The sequence below is a fragment of the Dipodomys merriami genome, unplaced genomic scaffold (genome assembly GCF_024711535.1).
Source record: "Dipodomys merriami isolate MVZ:Mamm:240054 unplaced genomic scaffold, mDipMer1.0.p SCAF_7, whole genome shotgun sequence".
Lineage (NCBI taxonomy): Eukaryota > Metazoa > Chordata > Mammalia > Rodentia > Heteromyidae > Dipodomys > Dipodomys merriami.
The window spans coordinates 59,377,667-59,389,702 of NW_027206290.1; the positions used below are offsets into that span (position 1 = coordinate 59,377,667).

At 35.0% G+C, this 12,036-nt stretch overlaps 1 protein-coding gene across 3 annotated transcripts in view; it reads left to right on the plus strand.

Annotated features, from left to right (window-relative positions):
* Tasp1 (taspase 1) overlaps positions 1 to 12,036 on the plus strand; it is a 199,189-nt gene that overhangs the window by 56,338 nt on the left and 130,815 nt on the right. For all 3 annotated transcript variants that reach the window (XM_070006733.1, XM_070006734.1, XM_070006735.1), the window contains exon 8: positions 4,100 to 4,206. In XM_070006733.1, coding sequence (XP_069862834.1) covers positions 4,100 to 4,206 — 107 coding nt within the window. The remainder of the gene's footprint in view (positions 1 to 4,099; positions 4,207 to 12,036) is intronic.

The window sequence follows — 12,036 nt, forward strand, 5'->3', positions numbered from 1 at the left end:
TTTACCCACTAGTTTTTGAAATTAAACAATATAGTTTTCTAAGTACTGCCTGCCATTAAACATAATGATTTAAAAAATTTAATTTTATTGTAAAGGTAATGTACAGAGGAGTTACAGTTACATACATAAGTTAATGAGTACATTTCTTGTCGAGCATTTTTATCCTCTCCCTTGTTTTTTTCCCTACTTTTCCTCTCTCCAACTCTCTCCCCACCCCTGCAAGTTGTAAAGTTCATTTCCAACATAGTGTCTTATGAGTACCAGTGTTGCATTGGTTCACCCTTTGTCTTTTGTCTCACCATTTTATAGTTTGCCTTCCCTTCCCCAAATCAGATAAGCGTTTATACAAGACACAGGGTAACAAAATCAAAAACAGTGACAACAGGGGATAAACCAAAGGGAGGAAAAAAAAACAAAAGAAAAAAGAAATAATTTCACACAGTACATTAAAAACAGCAACAACAAAGAAAAATCTTGTTTCCATATCTTGGAGTTTATTTTGATTGGTATCATTTTATATGTACATAGCTATTGTGATCCTCTGCTAGGACTAGACATATACTAATTATTACAAATGAGAGAAACTATGGAGCTTATGTTTCTGGCTTACTTTACTTCATATGAATTTTTCCAAGTCTTTCATTTCCTTACAAATGGGGCAATGCCATTCTGATGGAAGCACAGAATTCCATTGTGTATATATACCACATTTTTTTGTTCCATTCATCAACGGTGGGGGATCTGGCTTGGTTCCATATCTTAGCTATGGTAAATAATGCTGCAGTGAACATAGTTGTGCTGAATATGATATTTTGATTCATATTTATATTAGGTGATGATCTAATAAGGCTAATTAGTATATAATGGTGAGCCCACTCAGAGTTCTCCTTTCTACTTGAAGATCTATACTAATTATTGTTAGTTATATTCATCCTGCTATGCCAGAGACCACCAGAACGTATTCCTCCTATAATATAGTAAGAGTCAACCTCACCAAGACTACTTAAGATACTTTGGAATTCACAGACTTCCTTTAATTAGGGCTGTTACTGGAAAATTATTATGTTCCTTTTCAGTGTTCCACTTTCCTGAGTTTTTATGCATTTAGTGAAATTCTAGAGCAGTTTACATCATGAATGACTTTGTTTAGATGGTTGTAGAGCAGCAATTATGTAGGTAGTTTAGCTTGGGTTCTGAATATGATAGAAATACAACTTTCTTGTGATTTGTTGGGCAGTAATCAGTTTTAGCAATGACAGCAAGTGAGCCCTTGGTTTAACAGTAGGAGTTTGTTGAGGTAAGGCTACTGGGAATTCATGAATTCAGGCTTCTTGGAGGTGAGTTTGGATTGCCGTGACCCCAGTATGCTATGTCATAGGTATGGAGAGATACGTTCTGAGGCCATGCTGAGTCAAGTACCAATGGTGATGTAGATTCAGTTCTAAGTAGTTGACATTTATGATTCTGAGAGTGTAGCCCATCAGGTTCCATGATGGTTACGTGTTAATGGCATTGCCCCAAGAACAATGCAGGCTGATGGTTGTCAAAGTGCTTTGAAGGCTGATTATAATGTGCCATAGGGTATGTCTCTTAGGTTTTTCTACTTGAAGTTTGTCGAGTCTCTTCTATGCTTATATTTATGATTTTCATCTTGTTTTGCAAATTTTTTGCTGTTATTTATTCAAATTCACTCTTCTTTTTTGTTTTCTCTTCCTCTTGGAACTTTACTGTGTATATGTTTGCAAGTCCAAGCAGTGGCTCCGTTGGAGGAAACTTTTCTCAGAAATACTTCTTTCTGCTCAGTCCTCTTTAATTCTTCTCCTTGCCCTTTTTATCCTTCTCCTCTCAAACTCTGTTATGATTTGGAGAAATTTTTCTTGCATGTAGTAGCTATTGAGGTAAAGGGAAAGATACTCATTTTAGCTCTGTTACTCTTTCTGTGAGAATAGTAGCCCTTTAAAATTCTAGATTATTGTGGAAATGATCTCCTATAAATCTTTCTACCTTTACTCTGCCCTAGACTTATATTTTCTCTTAGTATTTAATGAAACACAGGGTGCTAGTGTTGGCAGATGTGCAGAGCCTCAGTAGCTCTACTCCTTGGCTTATCTTCCAGCATTTAGCTGGGTACATTATGTTAAGGTTTTCAATGCTTTAAAGGTATACATTAGATCTTTAGTGCTTTAAAAGTTGTATTTTCTGTTTTTTGGTCTTAGGGCTTGAACTCAGGGCCTGGGTACCATCCCTGAGCTTTTTCTGTCAAGGCTAGCACTCTAGCATTTTGAACCACAGTGTCATTTTTGGCTTTCTGGTGGTTAACTGGTGATAAGAGGACTTTGCTGTCTGGGCTGGTGTATAACCATGATCCTCAGCTCTTAGCTTCCTAAGTAGCGAGAGAATTGTTCTGAAAAACGGTCTGCTATTATAAGAAAACTAAACATCAGTGGTACATTCTAATTTGTAATTAGCTGGGTCTAAGTGGCTGTTAAAATTCATAAATCAAGTTTTGAAATGTTTGCTAAATACATATAATTAATAGAAATAATAGTCTATAATTATAGCAGAGATATATAATAAGCATCTTATCTGCAATCATAATGTTTTATAGGTATAATAACATAAAACAAATTTGTATAGTGAATTTGGAAGACTATTTGCTTTGTCTTCACATCTTCCTCATCATTTTATCAGTTTCCTCCTTAGTTATATTTTAAATACTTTCCCTTTATTTTTCATGTTTTATGTTTTATTGCGAGGTTTTTGCAAATTGGAATATACTTTCTGATATCTGGTTGGATTTTTTTCTTAGTAGTTTCTGAAGTGTTTTACAAGTATTTCTTTTAAAACTATGGGGGTGATTAAAATATGAGAATACTTTGAGGTCCTAGTGAGTTAAGGTGTGTGTGTGTTTCAGGGAGTATTTGAAATTGTAAGTGGAGACCTTAAGCACTGACACAGTGAAATCACTATTTTTTTTTCAAGTTGCACAGATAATATGAAATTTTCTTTACACACATATCTCAGGGCCCGGGTACTATTCTTTACTTTTTTGCTTAAGGCTAATTCTCTACAACTTGAGTCAAAGCTTCACTTCTGTTTTTTTTGATAGGGGTTGGAGATAAGGGTCTCGTGGACTTTCCTTCCCAAGCTGACTTTGAATCACGATGCTCAGCCTTCTTAATAACAAGGGGTATAGGTGTGTGCTTCTGGCACCTGGCTGAATGCCCTTAGTTTTTATTTATTTTTAATCCTTGCATCTTAAAATGAGGCTGAAACATATCTTTGTTGTTTCATTGTATTTAGTGGTTTGTTTTCCCTTTAACATGTCAACTTTTAAGATTCCATTGTGTTTTTGTGGATAATCTCTAGTATTTTTTAAAAAAACAAAGGGATGTTTCATATCCTTATAGTTAGTTAAAATAGAGAAATGAATAGTGAAATAAAATAACAAAATGAAAATATAACATAGTTATGTTTTTGTTTTTTGTTGGTTTTGGGACCTGAACTCTGGGCCTAGGCGCTGCCCCTCAGCTCTTCAGCTCAAGGCTCGCGCTCTACTACTTGAGCTACAGTACCATCTAATATTTTTTTTTAATGCTACATTTCTCCCAGATTTCATCTTTGTCCCTATGCATAGAGACCTATGAAACCAGAATTGGAGGTGAATTAAATAAGCAGGTGCCTTTCTGTCTCAGGTTTTTGTTTTTGTTTTTTGTCAGTCATGGGGCCTGAACTCTGGGCCTGGGCGCTGTCCCTCAGTTCTTCAGCTCAAGTGTAGCTCTCTACCACTTGAGCCACAGTGCAACTTCCGGCTTTTTCTGATTATGTGGTGCTGAGGAATAGAACCCAAGGCCTCATGCATGCAAGGCAAGCACTCTACCATCGAGCCATTTTCCCAGCTCAGTTGTTGTTTTTCTGGATTTTTTAAAATCCTTACATTATTGTTATTCCTTACTCTGTGTGGGCACATTGAAAGGACTTTAGAAAACCCTTAGTACAGTTTTCTTATGGATTTTGTCTGGGAAGGATTTTCCTGATATTTTATTTACTTTATTGCCCCTCAGATTCTCAAATGTTATTGTTAATGTTTCTTTTTTAGGATTCAGTTTAGCTGCATTTAAAAGGAACAAGAGGAAACTAGAACTGGCAGAAAAGGTGGAAACAGATTTCATTCAACTAAAGAAAAGAAGACAATCAAGCGAAAAGGTCAGGAGTTATTTGAAATATTAATGTATAATAATGATATTGTAAACCACATTTAGATATAGAAGTTTTAGAACAGTACTTATTCGGTAGAAAAATGACACCTGTCCCATGTATTTTTTGAGCTTTTCAGTAACTACATTGCAAAAAAGTAAATTTATCTGTCTATTTGTTATTTTTGGTGGGTGATAGTGGAGTTTGAAGTCAGAGCTATTGAGTCATGACCCTAGGGCCACATTAATGATGATGTATTTCATTTAAATCAGTGAATCCAAAATATACTTTGAAATATAGTCAGCTGAAAAATTGATAGTGTTTTATATTTTTTGTTATTAAGCTTTAAACCCACTTGACTTTTTTACATTAAATTATAATGATAGATTTTTTTTATTGGATATATTTGATCTTCATTTATATTTCATAAAAATTAACTGTTGAAAAAAATAGATTCTAAGCATACTAAAAATATACTAAAACTAAAACAATACTTGAATATTTTCAAATTAATTCAATTAAACTTGAAATTCAGCTTCTCATTTCCTCTTGCTTCATTTTTCTTTCTCAGTAGCTACATTTGGCTTTGGCTACTGGTTTAGTCTTTGCAGTTCTAGACAGTGATTCTTAACATAGCTGTTTTGGATAGAGTGTAAGTATAAGGAAATATACATGGAGTCATAGATTATTTTTTTGTTTGTTTGTTTTTTTATGTGGGTCCTATGGCTTCAGCTCAACTGGAGTGCTGTCCCTGAGCTTTTTGTGCTTATCGCTAACATTCTACCATGAGAGCCACAGCTCCAGTTCTAACTTTTTTGTTGTAATTGGAGATAAGAGTCTTATTGACTTTCCTGCTTGGGCTGGCTTTGAGCCACAATCCTTAGACCTCAGACTCCTGGGTAACTATGATTACAGGGTTGTAAGCATGGTTCCTCATATAGATTCTTTATGATATGTATCACTGTTCCTTTTTCTGCTGCATTGTTTGTTTGCTCTTTATATGTCAGTGTGCCATTATGAGTCCATGTATGGTATTCCTTAAGATGTTTTTGAAGTTAAAAAGAAGTTGAAAACTTCTTCTTTAGCCTATGTTTTGAGATTTTTCTGACCACATTTTATTGATACACCTTAATATTTCACTAACATAGTGTATTGATGATTTCTTCTACAATGTTTCTTATATTCCATTGTAGTCTATGCTTTCTTTAATAATTTTGCATAGTTCTCAACTGCATAATAAATTATCTCTCATAGTGAGATATTTTCTTGTTATATTGGCTCATGTTATAATTTATCAAACAGTTTGGTCCAAATCTTAATTTTTCTGCTGTACAAGAGTAGGCATGTAGGAAGCAAATAAACAACTTAATATGTGGATCTTGATGAAAGTAGATAGTAGTGTGGGTCTGTTTCTGTATCCTGATACTTGGGTGAAAAAATTTAAAACTTTTGACTCTTAAAAAATGATGAGCCTGAGAATGGTGGCTCATACCTGTAATCTACACTACTCAGAAATAAGTATTAGAAAAATGGCAGTATGAGATTAGCCTAAGCAAAAAGAAAAAAAATAGTTACTAAGTCCTTCATTTTAACTAATAAGTATAGTGATGACATACACCTGTTATCTCAGCTATAGGTGTAACTAGGAGCATGGTCTAGCTGACTTAGGCAAAATGTAAGAAAAAAAAAAAAAAACAACCCCAAAAAACCAACAACACAGCAAAAAAGGCCTGGGGTATGGCTCAAGTGGCAGGGCATCTAAGCAAGGGTGAAGCCTTAAGTTCAAATTCTAGTACTGCCAAGAATAAAATGCGATAAACTGGTCATTGTGTTGCACACATACAATTCCAGCACCCAGGAGGCTGAAACAGAAGATCAAAAGGTTCAGACTAGCCAGGCACTGGTGGCTCACACCTGTAATCCTAGCTACTCAAGAGTTGGAGATCTGAGGATCATGATTCAAAGCCAGCCCAGGCAAGAAAGTCCATGAGACTCTTATCTCCAACTAACCACCAGAAAACTGGAAGTGGTATTGTGGTTCAAGAGGTAGAGTGCTTGCCTTGAGCTGAAGAGCTCAGGGATAGTGCCCAGGCCCAGAGTTCAAACCCCATGATCCCTTCCCCATCCCCCCCCCAAAAAAAAAAAACCCAAAACCAAACCAAACCAACAACAATAACAACAAAAGATTCAGACTAGAAAATAAAAAGTAATAAAATCTACATACAGTGAACATTCTTGTCAGTTTTCATAAATGTGTATACCCATGTAATCCAAACTCTTGTATAAATATAGAATATTTTCAGATCTTTGATGCTTCCTCCAGTTAGTTCCTAACCTCTTTGTGCAGACATTCCCCACCCAGTCTTTATCACCACAGATGTTTTGTATTCCTCTCTAATGTAGAATGTACTCTTTTCTAGCTGCCTTCTTTCACAAAATGTTTTTGAGACATTGTATCATTAGCTTATTTTTATTCACTAAATAACATTTACTAATATAAACACTGTGATGTATTTATCCATTGTTCTGTTGATGATTTGGTTATTTTCAGCTTTTTGTTATTATGAATAAAACTGCTGTGTAATTTTTGTACTTTTTTGTGATGTCACTTTTGGATGTTTGTGCAAAGAAATATTTCTGTATCTCACAGATTTTAAAACTTTTTTGGAAAGAGGTTGAGTAAAGAGACCAACAAAGAAAAAACAAGGAACAGCAAGTAAGGCAGAGGCACAATTAGAAAAACTTTCTAGGAAGCTAAATAAAGAGTCCTTCTGAGAGAAGCATTGTTTGTACCAAATGCTGCTGAGAAGATAGCTAAGTGGATAGAGAAGTGGTCACTAGATTGGCCCCTGGAGATAGTTGATCTAGATAGGCACATTTTCTCTGTAGGTTGATCAGGGAAAAGTATTGAGAAGTATTGTCAATGGCTTGGTGATAGAGAAGTGAGATCAAGAGTTAGTGCCATAACCAATTTATTCTTTTAAATTAGTGAATAATTTAACATATGCAGCCTCACTTTCTTTAATAAAAGAAAATTCTGGTGGTACTGGGGTTTGATGTCACTTGTGAGGCAGGCATTCTACCACTTGAGCCACAAACCCAATAACTTTAGTTCTTGTGGTAAGTGTGAGGAAATGGTTACTTGTTTTAAATTTAGTTTTTGCTTTGTTCTGTCAGAAAAAGAGAAGAATAGTTGTACTACTATTGACTTTTATCATTTTTGAAGGAAGAAGCTTCCTTTGTAATTAACTCATTGGCAAGTTGCTGTTGCTGCCTGAATTGCTTTATGACTGAGAGTTCACTGGTAAAAGAAGAGACTGTTGGCCAGGTGCTAGTGTCTTAAACCCATAATTCTAGCTACTCAAGATGAGGCTGAAATCTGCAGATTGTGGTTCAAAGCCAGCCTGGGCAGGAAAGTCCATGAGACTCTTATCTACATTTAACCACCAGAAAACCGGAAGTGAGGCTATGGCTCAAAATGGTGGAGCACTAACCTCGAGCAAGGGTATAGGGACAACACCCATGGCCAACAACAACAACAACAAAATAGGAGACAGTCACATTTAGAAAACAAACTGACTCAATACACATCATAATCTAGATGTTAAAAATATCAATTTTAAACATCTAGCTTTGCATATGACTGGAAAATATTTTTATTCTTAGAGTATTAAAAGAGGTTGGGGGTAGTATTTGATCTCAACATTTTTGATGTTTCAAGCTTTTTTTTTTCTTCTCTATTTTTTCACAAGCATATTGCTTAAATAGTTTCCATCTTTTTTTTTAATAACTGACTTGCCAGTTCAGTATACATAGTTATTTTTTTCTCCATTTTTATGAAGTAATTTAAGTTTTCAATTGATTTCATTGGTTTTTTCAATAAAACAATACTTAGGATAGTGAAATGAAAGCTAATCAGATCGTTTCCATTGTGTAAAATTTTTTCATTCTTCAATTTCTAATAAGCGATTTAGACAAATTTGCAATGATTTTGGTGCTTTTATATTATTTTATGTGTTCAAAACCACTCTAAAGACATGCTACAACTTTTAATTTTGCGTTCTTTAGCCACCACATTGGGACATCAAATTGGCCACATGTTTCAGAAAGGAAATGTTGGGCCTTGCTTTGTGCGCTTCATATAAATATATTCTATTCTTTTGAAGTATATTGTGGGTAACATTTCCCCCTTTTATCCACCATCTTGAAATTATTATGTAAACGCTTAACTGTATCATACTAAATCACTGTATTTTTTGGGTGAGAGGTAGGTTAAGATCAAAGAAAATAAATGCACAAAAACAACATGCTTTGGTCAGATTGTTCCATTTGTACTTGTGTACATGCCTGTGCCTATGTGTACAGGGAAAGAAGTCATTACTTTTTTTGAGAAATTTACTTTGCTTTATCTTGTGTCTTGTATTTCTCAAGAAGATGGTTGGTATGTGGGTATACTAGTAAATAGAAGGAGGAAACTTCTTTCATTTCTCTTTTACATAAAGAGGTGTATATGACATTTTTCCCCCATAAAATGGAAAATTCTTTCAGTGAAGTGATTATCTTCTGTTTGAAATAATTTCTTTGAATTACAGGTTAAAGTTATATTAACTTCATATATGACTATTTTGATTACTAGGCAAGCTTATAAACTTTACATTTAAGTCAATTAGGTAGGCCAACAACTTAATTAAATCTATTACTACTTAATGCATTCATGAAGGTTATGGAATCTGATAATCAAATTTCTTTTCACTATGTCTTCAAATGTTTGGTTTGCTGTATTTTGTATCGACTCAACAGTGTCTAAGCCCCACACTTTCATCCCTTGATGGCTGAACAATTGCAGGATTTTTTTCTGCCTGTTTCAGGAAAACTTTCTAAGTTTTTATAATGATTCAATAACTAGTAGGTTGGAGTTTTTCAACAAGTCTTTTGTAAAGATTGACCTTAAGTTTATAAAATCTTAAAGTTATAGATAAAATTGAGACAGAAAGTCAGTGCTAGGACATCTTAACTGGTTTTATTTTATAATGAAAATAACCTGTGATTTTCCAGAGTGCTTGTTATGAAATGGCATCAAGTATTGTCAGCTAATAACTCTTTCCTCATTTTTAGCATAAAACACCCATTAATTTTTAGCATTTGACGGTATTGATGCAGGGATATAACATTTAAAAAATTATTGAAATAGCCCCAGCTCATCTTACATGTAATGTACAAATCACTAGAGTGTACCTTTTCTTGTAGAAAATACTTCCAGGGAAAGTAATTTCATTGAGACTACAGAAATATTTCTGTTTGGAAATTGATTCAGGCCATGATGTTAAGAATTAATATCAGATTCTAAATCAGAATTTCAAAATATGTCTTCATATGATTATATAAGATATTTCCTCTGGGCATCCATGGCTTATACCTGTAACCCTAGCTGCTCAGGAGGCTGAGATATGAGGATCAAGATTCAAAGCCAACCCAGGAAGGAAAGTCCGTGAGACTCCTTTTTTTTTTTTTGTCGGTTGTGGGGTGTGAACTCTGAGCCTGGGCTGTCCCTGAGCTCTTCAGTTCAAGGAGAGTGCTCTACCACTTGAGTCACAGCACCACTTCTGGTTTTATGGTGGTTAATTGAAGATAAAAATCTCACAGACTTTCCTGCTTGGGATGGCTTTGAACTGCAATCCTCCTGAGTAGCTAGGATTACAGGCATGAGCCACCTGCACCCAGCTCTATGAGAATCTTATCTCCAATTAGCCACCAGAAAACTGGAAGTGGCACTGTGGCTTAAAGTGGTAGAGCACTAGCCTTAAGCTAAAGAGATCAAAGACAGCACTCAGGTCCAGAGTTCAAGCTCCACAAATTCACACACACACACACACATATTACCATGCACTAATGACCCAGGCTGACTTTTCATAGACATAGTAATATTAAAACACGTGCAGCTGTTAAGACCAGCAGAAAAACCCAACATGTTGAAAACAAATGTGTGGGTATATGTATACAAACACACAGAGGTATCAATTACAAAAATGTTTTTATATTATAAGAACCAGTCCTTAGTTAGGTTGAAAGAAAACTTAAGACTTCAAGCCTTGTTTGTTCCATCATTGCTTCTCTAATTAGCCTAGATTTTGAATAGATACTAGTAACTATTGAAAATTCAGCATTGACTACATTTAGTTTTAAAAAAATAGAGGGATATTATAGGAGGTAGGATTGGGTATAAGAAACTAATTGGGTATAAGAAACTATTAACTAGCCTAAAATGGATTTTTACCCCCACAACTTTCTCTACCACTTTTTAAATTTTATTGTAAAGATGATGTCCAGAGGGGTTACAGTTACATGAGTCAGGTAATGAGTACATTTCTTTTTGAACAGTGTCATCCCCTCCCCCATTCTCTCCCAATTTTTCCCTTCCTGACTTCCTTCCTCCCAAAGTTGTATAGTTCATTTGCAATATAGTGTCTAGTGGGTTTCACTGCTGAATTGGTTCACTCTTTGTCCCAAAGTTTGTCCTAATCAGATAAACTTGTATATAAGGAAAAAGGATTCAAATGTTTTTTCTTTCTTGAGATTGTTTCTAACATATTTATTAGATGATTTCTTTGTTGCTTTGTATGTCGTTCCCCCATGATATAAGCCCTGTTTTCACTGTATTTGATGTTGGTATACTTTGTGGAGTGGAAGGGAAAAAACAAATGGTTTAAATAGGGATACAGGTGGAACCATTGCAACAATGAGATGTACAAGTCCTTATGTCCAAAAAACAACTTTACAACTTGGGGGCGGGGGCGGATGGGAAAGGTTGGGAAGGGTTGGGAAGGAGAAACAAAAGAGGAGGCAACAATGCTTGATAAGAAATGTACTCATTACCTTGCCTATGTAATTGTAACCCCTCTGTATGGTATTTTCATAATTAAAAAAGAAAGAAAAAAAGATTTAAAAAATAGTGGCAGAAGAGAATAAAGGAAAGAAGAAAAGAAAGAAAATAAATAGAACTGCAAACATACTAAAAAATGTCTTACTTCCTTTTCTTTGAGTTCATTTTGATAAGCATCATTTTATATTGATCTTATATACATAGCTATTGAACCCTTGCAATCTTTCCCGAAGAATATCCTCCTTTGTTCACACTGTGTGAATGTTTAGAGTGCTGTTTAATCTTGTCCAGGTGTAATTGTTTGTCTTTTACTGTCCATTGGGCTTACTTGTAGACTTATAGGCACATTCTAGTTATTACAAATGAGGAAAACTATGCAGCCTATGTTTCTTTGGTTTACTTCACTTAGTATAATTATTTCCAAGTCTTTCCACTTCCTTATAAATGGGGCAATGTCATTCTTTCTGATGGAAGCATAGAATTCCGTTGTGTATATATACTACATTTTTTTTATCCTTTCATCCACTGAAGGTCAGGTGGGTTGATTCCATATCTTGGCTATAGTAAACAATGCTGCAGTGAACATGTTCATGCTGGTGGCTTTAGTGTAGCCTGGTTTTTTGTCAATTGGATAGATTCTCAGAAGTGCAATTCCTGGGTCATAGGGGAGCTCTATGTTTGGTCTTTTGAGGAACCTCCATACTGCTTTCCAGAGTGGTTGAACAAGTTTATATTTACAAGTAGTGTTCCCTTTTGGCCACATCCCTGTCAACATCTGTTATTATTAGTTTTCTTGATCATGACCATTCTAACTCTAGTGAGGTTGAATCTCAGTGTTGTTTGGATGTGCATTTCTTTATGGCTAGAGATGTTGAACATTTCTTCATGTTGGCCATTCTTATTCTTCTTCAGAGAAGTCTCTTTTCAAGTCTTTAGCCCATTTTAATTGGGTTGTTGTT